The 21,546-nt window shown below is 51.1% G+C and overlaps 1 protein-coding gene across 1 annotated transcript in view; it reads right to left on the bottom strand.

The window, feature by feature from the left end:
- GRIK3 (glutamate ionotropic receptor kainate type subunit 3) overlaps positions 1 to 15,922 on the bottom strand; it is a 264,817-nt gene extending 248,895 nt beyond the window's left edge. Inside the window, exon 1 of the mRNA XM_088154122.1 lies at positions 15,215 to 15,922. Within this exon, the coding sequence (XP_088010248.1) occupies positions 15,215 to 15,341 (127 nt within the window). The 5' untranslated portion in view covers positions 15,342 to 15,922. The remainder of the gene's footprint in view (positions 1 to 15,214) is intronic.
- Between the last annotated feature and the right edge of the window lie 5,624 nt (positions 15,923 to 21,546).

Genomic DNA, 21,546 nt, shown 5'->3' on the forward strand with positions numbered 1-21,546 from the left:
TCCAAGTGCATAACCAAGGCAGTGCCATGCACGAGGCACTGCAGTAGCCTAACAGGCAGGTGACAAGGGTCACCATAACCAGGGCCTCATTCTCTAGGAAAAGGTCTACCAACCAGAGGTGGCCGAAGCCCTACCAGCCACAGCCTCCACCTGCCTATCTAGTAGTAGCCTTGAGTCTAGGAGGCCCCACATCATAGACCTGCTCCTTCACGGGAAGGGGCTCCCTTTCCAGATGCTTTCTGGGCAAACAAAACTCAGCCTTGCTGGGATTCAACTTCAGTCCAAATTCCTACCCCTTCCAGCCTCCAATTGCCATCAGGTGTCCTTCCACATCACCAGCTCAGCCTGGGGTGGAGAAGGACAGATGTACATCTGGGTCACCCCAAACCATCAGGTATCTTTGCCCAGAAGTTTCATAAAAATGTACTGGGCAGGCAAAGTAACGCTCAGATGATCAAAGTAAATAGCTGTCTGTGTCCAGAAATATTATCTAATGCTCTTAACAAATTATTTTGAAAATGCCACATTACTTCATCCATTTGTTGAACAATTTGTAGAACAGAGGAGAAAAAATGGTTCTGAAGATGGATTTCATTCCAAAGCCGCCAAATACACGCACAAATCATTCAGCCAAAGCCCAACACGGAATTTTAGGGCTCAGATCTGTGCCAGGAAGTGGCTGATGGGCGATCTTTCTCAAAAGCTTGGAAGGGAACATCTTCACATGTACTTTCGTACAACAATTTAAAAACCTATTCCAAAGCACTTAGACACCTGTGCTCATCTTTTGCCCCATTTATTAAAAACAAAACACTGCACCGATGTGGATTTCTTGGACCCGGGGGCATTTGCGTCAGTGACCTGGCATGGCTGTTTTGCTGCCGTGAGAGGAATAGGAGGAGCAAAAGCAGCTGAGCTCTGGCCTTGAAGGCCTGAGGAGCCGCCCTGGTGCGGGGAGACTCGGAGTCAGCAGCCCACTGGCACTGCCACTAGGCCCCGGGGGGACACCCGCCTCCTCAGTTGCTGCAGGACATCTGCTGGTCTAACCAAAAACTGGAGCAAGAGCGAGAGAAGGAGAGGAGAGTAAAAGCTTGTTGCTGGAGCGGACGGAGTAGCTGGAGAGAAAGGCTGGAGAGAAGTCGGAGAGAGAAGTGAAGCATGCAGAGTGCTTGTCAGTTCCTGTCTGGGGAGAGGAGAGGAGAGGAGAAGAATGGTCCAGGGTTGGCTTCCCTGGAAGTCGGGAAGCGAAGCCCCAGAGGGACGAGCTCTACCCCAGGCCCCAGGCCCTGGAGGGCTACGAGGGACCCGGCTGGTTGCAGGCGGCGGCTCCGCCCAAGACCCTGGAGGAGACAGAGGGAGATGGCCACCAGTAGAGAAACCCTGGGATTTGGGGGGAACAGCTGGGCAAAGACCCCGGGAGAGGTTCACCCCCCAGTGGAGAAGCAGATGGCGTTTGGCTGAGCTGGAGCACCCCACAGTAATCCCAGCCCTTTCTTTTCTTTTCACAGTCCCTCCCTTGCCAAGCCCGGAAAGGTGGGAGGGAGTCAGAGAGAAAGGGGGAGGAAGCAGGAGAGATGGAGGGGAATCGCTGGGAGGGAGACCCAGTACCAGGACTGTGTTGCATAGCCCTGTTGTAAACTCCTGCGATAAATAACTGTATATAGTAGAAAGCATAAAAACCTCCACTGTTGTGTGTTTCTGTGTCCCATTTATTTATTTATTTTAATTTCTATAGCCACCCATCTCAACCAAGTGACTCTGAGTGGCGAACAATCATAAAAACAGTTAAAACAATTACAATACAGTACACAATAAATATATATGGCAGCCGAGAAAAATTATCCCATAATTATCAGTATAGCTAGGAAATGAGGTCCTTAATATATTTGGAGCCCAGAGCTAGGGTTAGGGTTAGGGCCTTATGAGAGGCCAAGAGGGTTGGGGTCATCCTAATCTCTGAAGGGAGACTGTTCCAGCGGGCAGGGGCTATGGCAGAGAAGGCCTGTCTCCTGGTCCCCGCCAGCTGACATTCCTTGGCTGATGGGACCTGCAACACGACCAACCCGCTAGACCGAATTGCCGTACCCGGCCTGAACCCTGACTGAAAGGGGTCCAGATAATCTGCTTCATCCCAGATCCTTTGAAATTGCCATGTGGCCACTCTCTCCACAACGTTTCCTAAAGCTGTCCAGAGTAGTTGGGTTGAGTGATGGTCCCTTGAGGAGGGGGCGCACCACTGCCTCTTTAAGAGCCGGTGGGACCACCCCCTCCCTCAAAGAGCCCAGACCCAATCACACACACCCTCCTATGCAGCCTTAACTAGCCAGGAGAGGCACGGATCTAACACAGAAGTGGCCAAGCTAGCAGTTGCAAGGGCCCTGGCCACTTCCTTGGGTTCAACGGGACTGAGCTCCCCCCAGATAACCTTGCAGGACTCAGCCCTCGTAACCTCCACTGGTTCTGCCCTCAGGCTGGAGTCCAGCGTAGAGCAAATACGAGTGACTTTATCCATTAGATATGCAGCATGTTCCTCAGAGCAACCTCGTAGGTGAATCCCAGTATTCCTCCTTCCAAGGAGGGACCGAGTCACCCGAAACAGGGCCACTGGGTGACCATCTGTGGATGCAGTAAGGGTGGAGAAGCATTCTAGCACTGAAGAGGTGACCTAGCTAGGTAACAAAATGTCTGCAAGAAAACAACCAAGCTCAGAGAACCCCAAGGACTCCGCGGAGAAATAACTCACTCACCATTGCCATCTTTGCCAAGAAATACACCTCCGGTTCAAAAAAAGAACCCGATCACACTGTGACAGGATTCTTCATGCATATTTACACAGGAAATATGGAGCAGTAGGTCAGCCTAGTCACGCCCTTATTCTCTGCAAATGGGTGGGACTCGGGGATAAGGGCCTCCTCCTGGTTACTCTACGACTGAGGCAAAGGGGCACAGCGATTTCCAACCCCGCTCATTTCTGAGCAGCAGAAAGCAGGCAGATTAACTCAGTTTAGCTTCAGAATCTGACTACAAGACACTTCAAGCATGCCAACCCGTAGTAAGTAGGGAGCAAGATGGAGACTTCCTTATCTCGCTGCCCCCCACAGAGCCCACATGCAGTACAGGCCTCTAATCCCAGAGCAGGGCACACGTCAAGTGTCCCAAGCAGACTGAGACCAAGACAGTTTGAGATGCTCTTCAGGCCCTCCTGCAAATATGGCGCAGCCTGGAATGGAGGCAGGAGGGCCAGCATGATCTCCCCACCCAATTCCTTCTTGCAGCTTTGAATGCCGGAAAGTGAGGGATACCTCTCGTGGCTTCATCATCCAGCTATAGGAGGTGGGCTAATAAATGTACCCCAGTGCTCAGTCCAAGTGTACTGCTGAACTGGCCCCAAGCTGGTAGCCACCAAAACTGCAAAGGTGATGCAGAGGCTCTTACCGGGTTCAAGCACATCAAAGCAGCTGCACAGGGAGCTTCCATAAGGACAGGGCCTCCCCTTACTTTCCCTGCCTTCCCCTCCCTTGTAGATTTTCCAAAGAAAAAGGACCCAGGAGAAGTGGTATTTATTTTACTTATTTCATTAAATTTATTATGGCTCCGGGCAGCTTACAAAATCTGTAACGGTCCATGGGAATGACCTTGGGAGACGGGGCAATGAGATGCAGCCAAGGGAATGGTCAGATAAAACTGCAGCAGGAATGTGGACAGGGCAAGAGGCTCAGAAGAGACCCTCCCTAGTGTTGGGCTGTAAAGGGGACGGGGCAGGGGGAGAGATATACTTTCAGATTTGCAAGATGTAACAGAATGTAATGTAAGTAGAATTAGCTCACCTGGTGGGGTTTCCTGTCTGCTCTACCTCACAAGGCTGACAAAAATCTAATACTAATTAAAAACATAAAACAAAACAAGACAGCCCGGACTAAAAACAACTATTAAAACCAAGCATGACAGCCCCCCCTCTCCCCCCCACACACAGACACGAACCCCAGGCACCCTGGAGCCCTAGGAGAGAGGGTGCCATCCGATTCTTGGGGGGAGGCTGTTCCAGAGATGGCAAGGCAGGAAAACAAGAGCGGCTGTGAAGGGAAGAGGAAGACACGCACCCGCATCACGCAGCTCCCCTTCAGGATGAGCACCATTAGGCAAGAAAGGAGCAGGAAATAAGAAGGCAAAGCAAATAAAAGCCCATGATTACAAAGGAAACAGCTAGAACGAGCTCACGCCAGCACTCTCTGCAATGCTCCACAGAGCTCTCTACGGGCTCGTTCACACATTCACCTCTGGCCTGCTTTCCTCCTATCCCGGAGCTGGGAGTGACTCCCCTCACTCTAAATCTCACTGTCCCCATCAGATACCCTTCTGCATGTCCAGAATGTGGGATCCTGCTTTCTGGACAGCTGATAAAGAGAGTGATTTATGGTTCATCTGGTTGAAATTCAAAGGTCACCAACTGTGAGAAAAGCTACCACTGATTCTCCCATAAGGGGATGGTGCCCCTATGGTCTGGGCACGCCATCAGATTTTTTTCCCCAGATAAGTATTATCATCTTGAAATAACAAGCACAGACAGCAAAAAAGACTTTGTCTCTCTTGACTACAACGTAACAGTTGTCCAAATAAAGCTGCTGCATAAGCGTTCTTGCATGTGAGAGAGAATGTAAAGAGGTAGGGTGCTCTCAGGTTCCTCCCTATAATTTTTCCAAAATTATTACCAACCTGTTGTCTTTTGGCTACCATCTAGTGGTCAACTGACCCAGCCACAGGAAAGCATTACTGAAGAGCTGGCGTCTGAGAAAAGGGTTTTCCTGTGGATGCGTAGGTGGGTATGTCGGCCACCCATGCAAAATATGTTGAATAAAGGGGCTATGGAAGTTGGGGTTCTGGTCACCCTCACAACCAAAATAGCACTGCAGAACAGGTATAGAATCCAGTAACTTGATGAAACTGGATCCAAGCAGATCACTGACTCAACTGCATCATCTCAAGCCTCCTCCTTCAGGTGCCCCAGACTCTTGGCATGGAACATCTTGGGCCAGCACAACATGGAAAACATCACTTCCACGCTGGAAGTAAAGGCATCTTCAGGCCAGCTGCCAGCACTGGGCTGACAACGTGATAGAGGGGATGTTGTGAGGTGTCCTCAGGAAATGGTAAGTGGGTATCGAAGGCAAAGACGGTCTTCTGCTTGGCGTCTGTGCCAAGGGCCCCAGGGCCTGGCTCCGCCTGTCCTGGCGATATCCAGGGTTGAGGTGTCAAAACCATAAATAAAATGATTGATTGATTGATTGATTGATTGATTGATTGATTGATTGATTGAAAGTGGGTATCTTTGTGCCAGGGCAAGAAGTCAATGCAGAAGAAACCATCCTTGTTTCCATTTTGTCCCTACATCACCTCATAAGCTGCTCTTTGTTCATTACCTTTCTTTGTTCCAGATCCCATCAACAGACTTGATCCAGCCATGATTTTCTCTGTCTTCCTCTTGACCCTGGGTGTCTGCAAGCGGGAAGGGGCAAATCATCAGGTGCACGTCATCATGCAAATCATCATGCACAACTTACTTACACCTGTCAGAACACAAGCACATAATGGTAGCATTTGTATGAAGATGTCACCATGTGCCTGTTCTTCTTTGCCCCTGTCCTTGCTGCCAGCCAAGGTCAAGAGGAAGGGGAAGGCAGAGAAAGTTGTGATCAGATGGAGCTGATCCAGGATTATTTTGGCTTGATCAAGAATCCCTGTTGGCTCATTCCATCTTCCTTCATGTATAGGTTTTGTGATTCATCCTCATTCACTCTCCCTACCTGGCCAAACCACCCAAACATACTTCTTCTGAACCAGTTACTCACTTTTGTATTCAATCCACATTCATTTATCATCCAGTCAGTCTCTCTTGTTTTAACCACACAAACATACGCAGCTCTCACTTTCATATAACAAAGTAGGCAAAAACACTTTACAAAGTACACAAATTTTTCCTTTTCCTTTCCTTTCCTTTTCCTTTTCCTTTTTTTTTCTTTTGCCTTTTTTGCATAACTTGTTCATTCCATTCTTTTTTCACACATCATTGTGGTCTTTGATGCATTAATTTTCATACACTTGTTGCATCATACAATCTATCTAACGTTCACTAACGTTCACATTCCAGTTCTCAGCTGACAATATTGCATAATCTGAATACAAAGGGGCATATATTTACTTCCCAAGCCATACTCCTTCAGTTTCACTACAAGCAACGTTTGTATTTATCCATAAATGCTTTCAAGAGCACATCACACATTCTTGTCTTACTCCCCTTTCTGCACTGACCCATCTGCTAGGAATTCCATTTATGTTTTACGTCCATCGTATTCTGCTCTTATTGCATTCAGCAACCTACCTCACATTCCATATTTGCATAACACTTTCCATAATTCAAGCCTGTTCACTTTATAATATACTTACTCTAAGCCCATGCTACTAGCAGACAGCAGGGAAAGAACTTTCAGTAACTGACAATAACTAAGTGCAGGGAGAGAGACACCACAGGCAATTATATTTGTCATGGAAGCAGAAGCTAGGCAGGTAGGAAGCAACAATTGTCAGCAATGAAACAGAAAGAATGCAGGCTAGGAAAATTGCAGTGCATTTGCCCAAGTACAGACTACAATCCAAGCGAAGAACTCTTTGTAGCAGCACAGATAGCAAAATGCAGACCTGGGATGTTTTTCCCAACTGGAGGGAATCTTCTTCCCCAAAATCCTGGAAGGAAATGCCAGAGCCAATGGAAACCATCGTGAACCATTGGCCTTATTTTCAGATGGACTTTTGGGGAAGATCAGATGAAGTCAACCTTGGCAACCACCTTTTCAGCCACATGATCTGAACAATGTGGATGGATGGACAAGGAGAACTACCCTTATTCACCCAGCTTTTCCAGCTAATAATTTCGACAAGATAATAGAATTGGCCTTGTGGATAAGAGGAATTATCAGTGCCCCTTACAGAAACAGTTTACTGCTTCAAAGATGCATTGTTGAAACTTTCATTCAAGAAACCCCTCCTTGACAGAGCAAGGTATGGGAATTATAGGACAATCTGAAATATTAACTCTTGGTTAGCCGGTTAGGTTTGGAATAAAGAATCTCTGTCTGCAGGAGACCCTCCACTGTATAGTATTGCTGAATCCGAGGAAGCAATCAGTTCTCCTGAGCACTGACTGGATTTAATCACATGTTGAATGAGAACAAATAAGCTAAGATTATATCCTGCTGCCTCAGGACCTTCAGGTGGTAGCAAGAAATGCACGTACATAAGGTTTCTGGGGTCAGTCCATCTGATCTGGCAATAACAGCTATGCCTTGACTGCATCAACTCTAGGACATGGCAACATGTCTTCTATCAGGCTACTATTCATTTGGGTACAATATGCACTTAAGTTACTCCAGTGCTGTGCTTGTATTTGCAACATTAGAAGACTGAACAATTGACAGTGGTTGCCAATTGTTTTCTGGCCAGGCCTCCCTTCCTACCCCTGTACCCAACTCAAGCTGAAGCACAACCTTCTCAGCTCCCTCAAGTGACAAGCTGTCCCTGTGACATCTAAGTTGTCACACTGGGATTTTTACACTGCAAGATGAATCTGGCACAACTTGTGAAAGGAAAGGGGGGCTCTGAAAGCAGCAGGATTTCTCTCACAAGGGGAGCAGCTAATATTGAACCATTATTGGGGGGCATTTAGTCAGAACTTCAGACTTCAGCAGGGGAGGGGGCAACCCAACCTGTGGTTGAATCTGGTCTAGCAAGAGCTTAAAGGGCCCTGTGGGCCCTCCCTCCTGCAAGCAAAGAACAGGAAAAGAGATAAGGCTACAGGCAGGAAGAGGCTCCTGGATTGGCCCAGACGTCAGCCCTTGCTGAGTCACAGAATGTAAGGGTTGGAAGGTATCTTGGAGACCCTTTAGTCCAACCTTCTGCCCAAGGCAGGGATCCACTGCGGCAGATGACCATCCATGCCCCTATTTTAATACCTCCAGCAAAGAAGATTCTACCACCTCCCAAGGCAGCCTCTTCCACTGGGAACAGCTCTTACTCTCAGTAACTCCTTCCAGATGTGCAAGCAAATTCTGCTTCCTTGCAATTTATGCCTCTTGTTTCTTTTTTGTCTTCTGGAGCAACTCTGAACAATTCTGCCCTGTCTTCTACATGACAGCCCTTCAGGTACAGCTATCAAGTCTTCTCCAAGCTAAGCAGACCCAACACCTCCAGCCATTATGTTTTTCTTTCCAGGATCACCTTGGCTACTTCTTCACACTTTCAGGGTGTCAAAGTCCTTCCTAAAAAGCAGTGCCCAGAACTGGATGCGATATTCTTGGTGCCGCAGTCTGAGTAACACAGAATAGACAGGAATTACCATTTGCCTGTGCTTCAGATCCTCCTTCACGTGCACAAAAGCTTGAGGAGGGGATATGGCCACATGACCTGGAAAAATGTGCTTTGTGTGCACGCAATACGAAGTTGGAGAGCAGAAGAAAGCAACCTACTCAGGAAGACAAGCTGGATGAGGAATGGGGAGAGGAGGAATTGTAAGGTTTTAAAGTATCGTGGTTGGCAGTTCAGCCCTGTAGACAGAATCGCTTGCGTTTTTTCTTCATGTTCAAATTGTTTCTCATTTCTGTCACACTTGGTTCTACAAGATTTTGGGCAGTTGCGAAGTACAGAGGGGGACCTGCTTTAGAATCAAAATACAGTTGAAGAAATGAAGTGAATACATCTGCCTACACTGAACCTGTTTTTGCAACAAGAATACAGAAGTGCACCATATTAGGTGGCAAACCAGCAAAGCCTGGGGCTGCCTGAGCTTGCTGGGATCTTCTGCACATCTATGAAGGGGGCAGCAAGTTGGGTCAGTGGCGTCCTAGCAGTGAAAGAAGTTGGGTAACAACAGACACCGGAGGATCGAGGACAGGCGCCAGGCGTTGAGCTTGACTTGAGGGCATCTTGTCTTCAAGTGCCTTGTGGGTGGGAGACAGGTACCAGCCAACACCCTACACACTTGATCTTAGCCAAAGGCCGAGAAGCCATGACCCAACAGAGAGGGATCACTGACACACATATGCCCTCTGCTGACTGTCCACAGCTGGAACAGCTGCTGTGAGTCCGTACCTGCCCTGGGCTTAGCAACAGATCAACTTCATCTCATCTGGCAAAGCAGGAGCAGAGAAGAGTTAAAATCATGTTAATAGGACAAGAGGGGACCACATTAACCTGTGGGTGGATTGCAGAGCTCTCTAACCTACCGTTGAACCAAGGATTATTATAAACACAGAAACACAGGGTTCACAAGTAAGGGAGAAATGGTGAAAATTCACTGTCAGGCTCATGTTCTCCTACAGTGTGGAGAATGGGAACACAGCACCGGTGCATACACACGCAGAGCTTGGCTAGAATATCAGAAAGTACCTGGGATTTGTGCAAAGAAATGCTTCCAGGCCATAAAACTCAGCATCTTCAATGTGGCTTCTTTAGAAGGCAGCCACAGCCCCCTGAGGAAAGCAGCCCTTTGGTTTTGGAAAAACGGCAACCCGACTCCGACACACGCCTGCCAGCGAAAACCCTGTTTCCTCTCCTCCTGGCAGGCCTGAAGGCGCAGAGCAGGCTCCCCAGGAGAACAAGGAATAAGTCACCAGATCTGCCTGCCGCAAAGAGGCATGACAGTTTAGCCTGACGCTCATCTCGCTACCCCGCATTTCCCCCGTTGCCTTAATACCTAACGGAAAGCGCCAGGGAGCAGCTGACCAGCAATTCAAAGCTCAGCCCGGCGTCGGCCTCTGGGAAGCGCCTTTCAAAGTCTCAGCAAGTTAAAAGCATAAAGATCCCCACCCTGATTCGAAATCAATCCCCAGGAGAGCCAGACGAAGGCGAGGCCTGGATTCTGCTTCGGTCCTCAGCTCGTTCTGGTGAATAAAACTTCATTGCCTGCCAGGACGGTCTCCAAATTCATGACCCACCCCAAGGAGCCCACAAGGTCAACAGAGAGCAGGACCCTCAACGAACTTTCCAGTTTCTCCTGGGTTGTTTCGTACACAAGTAATGTGTGTAAAATGAGAGCCAATTTCATTACCGAGTACAAACTCAATCAGATTTGTGTTCATACTGGGGAGGGGGTCAGAATTATGAAAAGGCCTTTGCGGATATATTTACAGATTTGCTTTAATTTGGCAGTTCACCAAAATGAAATCTTTGGACTCTTTTGCCTCAGGATCACCCACATCCAGGAAATGCATCTAAATGTTGGGAGGTACAAAACAAAGATGGCTTCTTTTATTTTGAAAGCAGACGTGGTAAGACTAAGCACTGCAGAATTTTCTCCCTAATTTCTTTGTCGTGGACAAGAACTCCGTGGGACGTCTACATTTGTCTCCGCGTTTAAAATATTAAGCGACACCCCCCGCCCAAGACTCTGTTTCCCAACACTGTCACCCATCCGACAGTTGAAAGGAACAAATCACAGGGTATTTTCAGATCCCGCTGAAAAGAGCAGAAGCTTCCATTGTTCAACTGGCCAGAATCAGACACCTTTCGTTCTGTTTGCTGCCGTCTCCGTGATTAAAAAGACGTTTGAGAAATGCGGGGCTGGCAGGGCCGGCTGCTCAAGGTAATGTTTTCTAACTTGGGTGATCTGCTCCAGGGGGCCACCAGGCTACTTGTCTCAAGCTAGCTGCCTGGTGGGGAGAGGGAAACAGGCGGGGGGTGGGCGGCAGCCAGGGAGAGCACACGCCGGTCTTTGTTCAGTTTGTGCTCCTGTGCAACTAAGCCCCCGCGCGTCGACAGACGCCCCACAGCCGGGCCCCTCTTCTCCCGCTTTGGCACTCCCCGAGACGGGCCTCGGCGGCAGACACAGCAGGGCTTTGTCGGCGGGGAGACTCCAGATCGCCGCTTGGCAAGACGAGGAGACCCGCGCTCCGGTTCCGGTCTTGCTAGTTTGGCTCTGAAGTTACCAAGTCCGCAGAACTGCAATCCCAGAGAATTATCCTGGCCACCCCGATCTTGCCAACATTTCCACCCCGGTTTCACTTCAATAATATTGATTTTCAATTATACTTCCACAAACTGGAAGCCAAGTCAATGTTGTTCAAGGCCCGGACCCAGGTTTATAGTGGGACAAATTTCACAGCTACTTAATTCAGCACTGCAAGAAAAGCAAAGGAAGCCAGTGGAGTCACTTTTGCATGTCAGAACATGGGAGAAAATCCATCATTTTAGAACTGCTCGCCTTTAGAGATCTGTCTTGTCCCCACAAAACACATCCCTATGCTATGGACTTCAGAGGTTCACGCACCTCCTAATTTACTTCCTCCAATCTTTCCACTTAAAAGCTGAATTCCTGTGAATTCTTAATCACTATTTTAGTATGTGAATCTTCTTTTAATGGTGGATGTTATTAAACAGCATTAAACAAACACAAGTTTTCAATAGTGAAACTATTATTAAGGAGCGAGAGAACTTCACAGAAACAAGAGACAGAAAGCAAATCCTCTGAACAGGAAAAATCCTGAAAATAATCAGCCATCTTCAAGGAAATGTTGTTAATTGAAATTGTACACATGTTTACATAAATAACCAATGAGGTATTTTATTTCTACCAACACCAACGTGCCTCTTTTCGGCATGTTGCGTGCCTTAGCCAAACAGCAGGCAGCACCATCTCTTTTTCAGCCAGAAATTAGCCTGCCTCATCCCTTCTTTCACCCTGTATGTTCCAAAACCACAACTGGGGCCCTTATTCCAGCTGCTGCAGATGCCCACAGCAAAATCCCCTGCTCCTGGGGAGGCTGCAGCAGCAGGAGACGCCGCAGCGGCAGATGCATCGCCTGCAAGAGACGACAGCAGCGCGCTAGTCATGCCACGCTTCCAGGCAGAGAAGAGAGAAGGTCGCGCCTCCGAGAGAGCTCCTGGCCGGGGTCCAGCCCCGATCCCCATTCAAGTCTAAGCCATAATGCAGAGAAAGGTGGAAGTCGCATCTGGATGCCAGCCACGGTGGCGAACACAAGGGGGCCTGCTGGCGCCGTGGCACTCCTCTTGCCAAGGTTATGATCCTGCCCAGATCCAGAATACGTGGTGCTTTCCATTTTTTTCTCCTACTCTCTTTAGACTCCACAAATATCTGACCCATTTTAACAAGGCAAAATTTCAACCGAAGCTTCCATCTGTTTAATTATTTGCCTCAGCTATCAAAATATCAAATGTGACATTTCAAGGCTTAATATAATTAAAAAGGCTCTTGCTATTTCCATCAGCAAGAGTTTTTGCCTTCTTCTGACTGTTTCTGGTGTGAAGGGCTGCAAGGAGACAGACCGTGGGAGAAACGGCACCCTTTCGCATTGTTCTGGGAGGGCGCCGAAGTTGGAGCGAAGGAGAGAAGGCAAGAGATCCTCTTCAGGGTCCTGACTTAGAGACTTTATACCCCTCCAGAGAATGTGACATGGTTTCTGAAGCATTTGCAAAATACTACGAGCTTCCTCCATGACACCAGCTAAGAGCACTTAAGTCAATTAGGTTATTCCAGCTCTGCCGCGTGTGGATTCTCCGACTCCGTTCCCGTGACAGCAATTACGTTTTCACCACCAGACATAACAAATGGTGCTTAAAAAGGATTATGCTCAAAATTACATTTTACAAGAAAACCTAAAAATAAAAACACCTTAGTTGATTTAGCTACAATAAACAAGATTTCTCAGAAACAGCACTGAAGAACATGAAGATGCTTTGTCTTGCAGGAGAAAGGAAAAATAATGATTTAACAACAAAAATCCACAAACCTTTCACCCGTACAATTTTTTTCCCAAGGATCAAAGCTTATAGCCATTTATTAGGCAGTTCAACCAAAATCCAATGAGCTTCTTTGTTTTTTAATGCAACCCTTTACTACCCCTTTATTTTGAACTCTGGGATGTCAGTGTGAAACAACAAGGAAATAAATTAAGAAAGCAGGATAGAAGAAATTGTTCATTTCTTAGAAAAGGAAAGATGACAGAACAGCATCAGAAAGATAGGTTGGCTTTGATCTAAACCTGAAATGGCTGCAGTTATTACAAATTCTCCTGCTACTCTTGGGTTTTCTTTTCATTCTGCATTTTGAAAAAAAGATTTTGAGATGTCATTAACAATTTTCTAACTAATATTTTTAAAAACTAGAATATAAGGTTCTTGAACCCAGCCCCACCAAGCCAGAGCTGGAACGCAACATTTACTGAAAGAATCTTTCTCCCATATATCGTGAAGATAGAGGGAGTACCTGAACGCCTGCAATGGCCCAGCCACACCTGCACGAACCCTGAAAATAATCCACCTGCACAGAGTGCACAAAAGATCCATTTTTTTTTCTGTAAAACTCCTCATCTCCCCAACTTCCACCCCAGACTACACTAACCTGGGCCAGGTGAGATCAAGTTCCCAAAAGGGAGGGGGCAGCTGCCCTTCCTAGAGTCCAACCGCTAGTCCTCTTTGCATTTAGCCTATTTTACTAAGGCTATATATATAAAACACTCCACTCCAAAAAAAAATTCAATTAATGTTTTCTCTGGGCACAACTGGGGACTATTTTAAAAAATACAGGGTTCTCATCCAAAATATTTGCAGTTGCTGGGCATGAAGCGTGAAGGAGAATCCCTTTCCCTAAAGCCTTTGAAATACAAGAGCCGCTACTGTCCAAGAGTGAGTTTATGCCCTTCCAGTCCATGCTGAAATCAAGGCAGGGCAAGTTGATAGCCTACTAGCCCCTCTGTGATTTCAGTAGCCCAGGCTGATGTTCCATCACCCCAACACAAAGTGAGCTGAGCAAAGGGATTGGGCCACATTGCAGGAGCAAACGAAAGTCAATTCTTGATCCATGCACCGTCGGCAGCAATACTGGAAAAGAGCTCATGAATTTGTAACTGTAAAACAATGGGCTGATCTGCTGATGAAAAACCACTGAGAGGGTGAACCGTTTTCAGCAGCACATGGACTGCACGGCGTATGTGGTGTAATGCGGGGAGGACTTCAGAGAAAGCCACATGCGGTGCTGTCCAAGCAGCAAAGGCCAGAACTGCCACTGCGGGGGGGGGGGGGGGGCACAATTGGTCTGTCAGCCAGTTGAGGCCCAGGACATCACTTGACCTGAGACAGAGGAAGAGAACACCTGCAGGGTCTTCACCCCAAATCAACAACACTTTTGACATATTCACTTTGTGGATTGAGGGAGGTCCCCCCAACCCTCCCCCCGCGGTTTGGCTGGAGGCAGCTCAGTTGCCCCCGGCCCAGCAGAGAACAAAGGCGACTGTGCGCAGGCAGAGCTGGGGAGAACGGGAGGGCTCTGCAGCGCGGGGGCTTCCCAGCCGGCGGTCGCCGTCCGGCCCCAAGAAGGATGTTCCATCGCGGGGTTGCGGGCCAGGCTGGCTGCTGACCAGCTGATCCCCCGCCCGCCCGCCCCCGCAGAACTGTGCTACACAATAAACTCTGTGTCGCTTAAGCACAGAGCAGCCACAGAGATCAAACACCTGGAGAAAGAGCGGGGGGGGGGGGCAAGCAAGGTTTCAATTACGTCGCCCCAGCAGCCTCGACTTCCCGTTCACTTCCTCAGCCAGAAGGCACCGCGTCCCCCTCGCCTCTCCTGAGCCTTCGGCCGGCCTTACGAAGACTTCCAGCTCGCAAGCTTCTCCGCCGGAGAAAGGGGGCCAAACCCGGCCCAGGGCTCCCTTCCTTCACCTCCTCCGCCGCAAGAGGCAGCGAGAGGCCCGGCGCAGCCCTTCAGGATTTGCCGGCGCCGCGCACCTCCGCGGCGGCTGTCGCACCTCGCCTGCCCGCAGCGGCAGCCGCTCCCCTTCAAACTTTGCTCCGCGCCCCAAGCCCGCTCCCCTCTCCTCCGCCAAGAGCGCGCGCGGGGGGGGTCGCACCCCTCGCCGGTGCGGTGCCGGCCTCCCCCAGCGCACGGCTCCGGCCAGGTACTTCTTCCGGCAGGGGAGCGCCCGGGCGCGCCACTCCAGACCGCCCCGTGGCCCGAAGCGCCCCGCCGGGCTAGCCGCCCCACCGTCCCTCCCGGGCGGCCAAGGCTGCCGCGCGATCCCGCCCCCAGCGGGGACCTCAACTCGGGCGCGAAGCGGGGTCGGCGCCGAGCCCTTCCGCGCCGCGCAGCCCGACTCCCAAGCGGGAAGCGAGGCGCCCCAGCCCAAAGCCCCGTCCCGCCGCCGGCCCGGCTCACCGATGCGGATGACATGGGGCATTCCGCGGCAGGAGTGCAGCCAGACGACTCCGAGGAGGACGCCGGCGGCGCAGGAGCGGGCCAGCAGCAGGAGCAGCGGGCGCGGGGCAAGGCAGCAGGTCAGCATCCTGGGCGGGCGGGCGGGCAGCGCGGCCGAGCGCCTGCCCGGCTCAGGCTCCGGCTCCGGCGAAGACGGGGCGCCCGGCAGCTGGGCGCGGTGGCGAGGGCGCGTCCGACTCGGGGCTGGCTGCGCCCGACGCAGCGGGGAGCATCGTACTGGCTCCGGCAGCGGGAGGAGGAGAGGCGCGGAGCGACCGAGTGCCGCCGCCCCGCCTGCCCTGCCACGCCCGGCTCGGCTTCCCTGCCCGAGGCGCCGCAGGCAGCCGCCGCCGCTCGCGATCTCCCTGGTCAGGCGAGGCTGTCGCTGGAGTTGCTCCGGCTCGCGCGGTGCCGCTCAGGGAGCGAGGCGGCGGAAGGCGCCCGCCTGGCGGGAGATGCTCGGCCGAAAGGTGCCGGGGCTGGAGCCGCAGAGCGAGGCACGCCTTCTGCCCGGGAAGCCCTGCCCCTTCATCTCCGAAGGCCAGCTGGTGGAGACGGAGGCCGGCTTGGGGGACGAAGTACTTTGCACATGCTCAACGGCACGCCGCTGTCTTTTCCGGAGGCTTGCTTGCCCCTCTCGCTGGCGCCGCAGATCCGGGACTGCGGGCTGCCCTTCTTCCGAAGGGCAATACCAAAGAGGTGATCCGAGCGCCGCACTTGCAAGAAAATGCCCCAACTCAGGAAGATGGACTTCCGGGCGCAACCTGAGCACGTGACGCGAGGAGGACCCAAGGGCAGCCGGGTCTCTGAACACGTGCAGAGCGCCTTTCCCTTCGCTCCAAGCGGCGCCTCCCAGCCGCCGAGGAGAGCGGGCGAGGGCTGCGCCGCGCGGGGGGCGAGAGCAGCCTGGGAGCGGCCAGCAGGCAGTCCGGGCGCTGCGGGCACTGCAGGACGGATTCCCGCTCGGGGCAAGCCGGGCCGGGCGGCGGGAAGGGGGCGTCAAGTTCCTCCGGGTGCCGCCGCTGGTCGCTGCGCGGGAGGGAGGAGGGGCTGCGGCCTCGCCTCGCCTCGCTCGCCTCGCCTCGGGGCGCCCCCTTTCCAGGAAGCCGGGGGGGGGGGAGGCGAGCTGGAGGCGGAGCTTTGTTGGGCGGCGGCCGGGAGGGGGCAGCCGGCCCCAGCTGCTCCGGCAAGGTTGCCGCGCTCCTGGTCTTGGCGGCGGCGGCGGCAGTAAAATGGGGGGACAACAAGCGGTTGGCAGGGAAGGAGGAGGCCCTCTGAATAAGAGCCCAGCCGGCTCCCTCAGCCCAGACTGGGTGTCCGCATCGCTGCTCGCTTGCCTTCCCTTCCGTCCTGCTTCTTTCGGTTTTGGTGCAGCTCGCGGCGCTGTCCGAGGTGCTGCCCGCTCTGTCCTCCCCACAACTCCACCCGGTGAGGTGGGTTACGCTGAGCGAGAAGGGCTGGCCGCGCCATCTCCTGGCTCCCGGTCTGGCACCTTAACCACTCCCCTGGACTGGCTCTCAGGGACATGGCTGCAAAAGGGTCTGTGGGGGAGCACCTCCTCTACCTGGAGTGGCATCAAGGGGCTTTGCCCCACGGCAGGTTACAGTCTGTCCACGGCTAGCGAGAGGTGCTCTCCTCAGTGCAGGCCAAGGAGAGGGCTTGGTGACCTCCCAGCTTCACTCCCCTCTCTGGCATCGCCTCCCAGGGGAAGACCAACTACCCGTCAGTCCCTAACATGGGTGGGGGGTGGCTAGAATGGCAGATGGAGCTGCCTGTCAACAGGTGACAGATGCTGCGAAGGGGTTGAAGGAGCAAAAGGGGCGCTCCCAATGCCCCCAGCACAGCCCCTCCTCTGCCACCATGGCCTGTCAGTCTGGTGACTTCTGAGTGTAGGCAGAGTACCTTTGTGAAAGAGTGCTAACCTGGATGTAAAAACAACTTGCTTGACAGGTACAACAGGTGGAAGAGAACACCGGGTGAAGTGGACAGCAAATGAGCCCCATCCCCACATTAATGCTGCAAAAGAACATCAGTGAGTGACCAGAGTCCCCTTCTCGTAGAAGTAGCAGGTTGATGGCCAATAAAATGGGTGCACTACAGCACATTCCCACAGGTGTTCCACAATGATTGACCCACGTGCAAGAACATCTGGCCTTACCAAGCGCTTGCTGGCAAAAGGGCTTGGTACCTCCCTTGCCCCCAGGGTGACATTACTGATTGTTGGAAACTGGCCAGAGGGCGTATTGACAGACAAGACAACAGTTTTAGCACTCCTGCATGTGTCCTGGGAAATAATAATAATAAAACAGTAAAGGAAAAATCCAGCAACATGAAACTTCGGCTAGACGAAGCACTGGAAAACCCCGCTGGATGCTGCTGCCTCTCCCTGGGAGCCCGGGAGGGAGGCATTTCCAGGAGAGTACCCGGCCCTGGGAGGAGCCCGCCAAGAGCTGACAGACACAAGTGAGAGCTCCAAGCCGCCCAGCCCAGGCCGAGAGGAGCCAGCTGTCCGGTGTTCGCTGCAGTCAAAAGCAGCCCCAAAGAAGAGGGTCCACGCCCACAGCAGCCTCAAGCGGCTGAAGGAGCTGGGCAGGTCCCAATCCATTGACCCATCCAGAAGGCATCTCTGGAGAAGAGGGTAAACACAACTTCAAAACCAGAACGGCTAAAGATGACTTTAGACCCCGCCCCCCCACCTCAGGCATGGGCTGGGGATGAGACAAAGACAATGTCATGAAGAGAGGGCAGGAAAAACAGGTTGCTGGGTCAGGTTCTTCCGTGGGGAAGGAAAAGGAAGAGCCTTTGAAGGGTTTGGATTCCCCCAAGGCTGTGGCCCCATTTGCCCACACACCCTAACTGTAATGTCTTTCCCTAACACCGTCCTTCTGTCCAGACAAAGTTGGTCCCTAACGGAAGCTATAAAATGGGGGTTACTCATATTTTCCAAACCAATCCAGCAGGGAGCTTCTTGTTAAGCCTCTGCCATGCTTAACTTCAAGCCCCAGATGTGCTACAAAACCAGCAGTTACACTGGAATGTGTTCCTGGTGGAACCCTGCAAAGAAGCTGCATGCAGATGATCGTGGCTAAGATCTGCCAAGTGAACGCCAGGCTTTCTAGGCACTTAAGGGGTTCCTCTAGAGAATAATGCCATGGCCAGAATGTAGGTCTGGAGAAAGAAATGCAGAAGAGCTGTCTTTGAAGACCCTTCACAAGAGGTTTGCTCCACACTTTGGGGGGAAAAAACCACTTTTGGTGTTCCTCAGTCACTTCTGAAGTTGAGTGAGGAGAGGCGTAGATGTGAAGATGTTCCTGTGTGGGGCGTATGCAGTAGGTTGGCACATAGCCTCAAGACTGGTGCAGCAGGATTTCCATGGGGCTCTTGGAATGGAGACTCGGTACAGATGTTGGATCACAAATTCAAAATGAAACAATAGAATTCAAGAAAGGTACAAGTCTTGAAAAGCAAAATTCATGGGTATTCTAATGCCTGTCACAAAATATTTTTGGCCTCAAAATCTGCATCATTCAGTCCAATTGCATGTGCAGAAAAGTTGCACATAAGAACCACTTGAGGGATATTTATTTACTGGATTTATATCTCCCCTTCCTCCCAGAGCTCAGGGCCGCCTGCGCAGCACTTGCTCCTCCCATTTTCCCCACAACAGCCCTTTGGGCTGAGGGAGCAACAGAGAGGCCCGAAGTCAGCCGAGAAGCGTCTGTGGCCGGAGCTGCATCGCCCTGTCCGAGCGCAGCAGCACCTTCCTCGTCCCACTGTGGAATGGGACCACTATCCTGTTTTCAGTAGGTCACCATACATTAGATGGGCTACATGTCATTCTGACACAGAGTGGATTGAGCTCAGCTACACATTCTAGTTTTGGATGAGAAGTGCACCGATTGTTCAGAACGTTTGCTAGGACAGAAACTTGGTCGTGGAGCCAGGGGGCAAAGCTCAGTCATTTCTGGTGGGCCCACTGCATTCACTGAAGTAATACAAGTTAGAAAGGCCAAACCCTTAGCCTTCCCGCTGCAGATAAAGAAAGCGCCAGCCAGCCAGATTCTCCCGGCCTGCCCCCCACCCCACCGCGCCCCACCAGCAACTCTTACTACAGGGCCCAACCCAGCAGAGAGCCCAGTCTCTATGCATTTGTGTTTGGTTTGTATGTTCCTGACTCAGAGGTTGCTAATGCCCAATTCCTACTGCTTAAGCATGTAAATGCATTTCATGTTCTCACAGCTGTGAGCAGAAAGTGCAGATTTATAGAGACTGAGGCCTATTAATTTAATACCAGTCTTTTTCAAGTACAAAAGGAAACTGCTTACAAGACAGGACAAATGTTGAAAGATTTTATTAATCTCAAGGGAGAAGGGGGCGGGTGGGGGAATTGCTGATGGGACAAAGTATTTCTCCTAAGTCCAAATCAAAATATGGTTTGAAGGATGACCTACCCAGAAAGAGCTTGAAATAAGCAGTTTTGCCCAGGGGCGTTTCAGTTTTTAACACTAATGAAGACAAAAGAAGGACTTTTTGACGATAAAGAGGAATGGGTAAAATAGCCCTTGGTTGAATTAGCCACAGCTGCCTGCATTTTGTTTAAATTTATATGCATCCAGTATAATACGAGCACAATCACCATGAGTTATGAGGCCCTGTGTACACATTACAGAGCGTCATAGGCTGGAGTTTCCAAAACGCCACCAAGTAAATGTGCCTGGGATTTGGCAAGACTAGATTTCTCAGTCTGGAGTGCCCTCTACTGAAATGTTCCCAGGTTCCCAGCCTGCTAAGTGCCTGCTTGATGGGCTTGCTAACAGCCAGGGATTCCTCCCTAAACATGCAGATCTCTTCACCTGCTTCAGGAGGGTTCTTCTTTTGTAAAAGGTGCTGGCTCCGGGGGCCTCCCTTCTGTCGTAACCCAACAGATCAAACAAGCATGATGTGGTACGTGTGAAGTAATCATTCAGACACAAAATACTGCCCTGGAAAAAGCATATGCCTTCCCTCTGACTGAAACGGAAGGCCTGGCATTCTGTCTTCCCCGCCACCAGCTGTAAGTGTGTTGGCAAAGGCAGGAGTTGTGTTACCCTTTCTTCACCATCACACAACTACCACTTGCAGTGTAGGCAGTCTTGAAGTTTGGGGTCTATAAATCAACTAGTAGCCCCATACTCCCCATACAAATATAGCTGTGTCTTCTTACCATAGGGTGCTCATGTCCTGTTTGCCACGGCACAAAGATGCCATTTTTGAGGGCTGTGTCCTCATGACATTGCCTTCATCTCTACCTGGGCACATGGCTGACACAGCCTAGAACCACCTTTATGTGTTCCAGTGCAGAAGTGGGGTTTTCCTTCTCCTGTCAGAAAGAGGACAGTCTAGGATGCTGCAGTGACAAGCCTGGGGACGCACAGTGAGAGGCTGGGATGTGACCAGGCCAACCAGTGGTGGCATAAGCCTGCTGCAAGCACACCTCTTCCCCTTTTGCCTTGCCTGCAAGAAAGACCAGACCCCTGGCTGGAAGATTGGCGGTACTCATCCTACAACCAACTGATTTACAATTCATACTCTCACACACTTTTTATTTGGGGGGGGGGAGATGGGAGTTTCAGTTTACCAAGAGAGAGAATTCCTGGTCATCATAGCTCAGATTTAAATAGATAGCTATTCCTTCAAATGGGTTTCTTGTGGAACAGGATGGCAAAATCCCAAGTTATAGCCAAGGCTGCTTCTGGGAGGAGCAGTTGCACAATACTAAACCCCCAAGAAGCTGCAGGAGGATCTTCTGCAAGGAAAGGCAGATTTCTTGAACCTTCTTGTCTTCCAGGAGATCAGCCTGAATATTTAGAAAACTAAACACTGATTCTTCAGGATGCTTCCTCCCTCTATCTTCTGCCAATAATCTGACTTTAAAACCAGTCCCCTGAAATTCAGTGGGGTGCTTACTCCCGAGGAGACCAGCTCCAGATACTACAAGTCTTAAATCTACTCTTGGTCCCAGCAAATTCCAAGCCCTTGTAGAAAAGTGGGAAAAGGTAGGAAACTGGGATGCTGAGTGAGGGATCCAGCGCAGAGGAAAAGGGAAGGCCCATGGAAAGGGCTTCCAGGGGGCTGAAGGTGGCTCCTCCATCAAGGCTGGCCCTGCAAAGTGGAGGCTGCTTCGGGTGAGCGGCAGTGGGGGGCAGCAGCCGAGGCCACATGTGGGAGTGAGCGGAGAGCTATGCCTCTCTCGGAGGAAGGCAGGGAGGTGAGTTTTGCCAGAAAGCACTGAAGCTGCTGGTCAAGCTCTGCTT

The sequence above is a fragment of the Python bivittatus genome, unplaced genomic scaffold (genome assembly GCF_059951505.1).
Source record: "Python bivittatus isolate LINGU-HERP-01145 unplaced genomic scaffold, Pbiv_v1 ctg000040_np1212, whole genome shotgun sequence".
NCBI lineage: Eukaryota > Metazoa > Chordata > Lepidosauria > Squamata > Pythonidae > Python > Python bivittatus.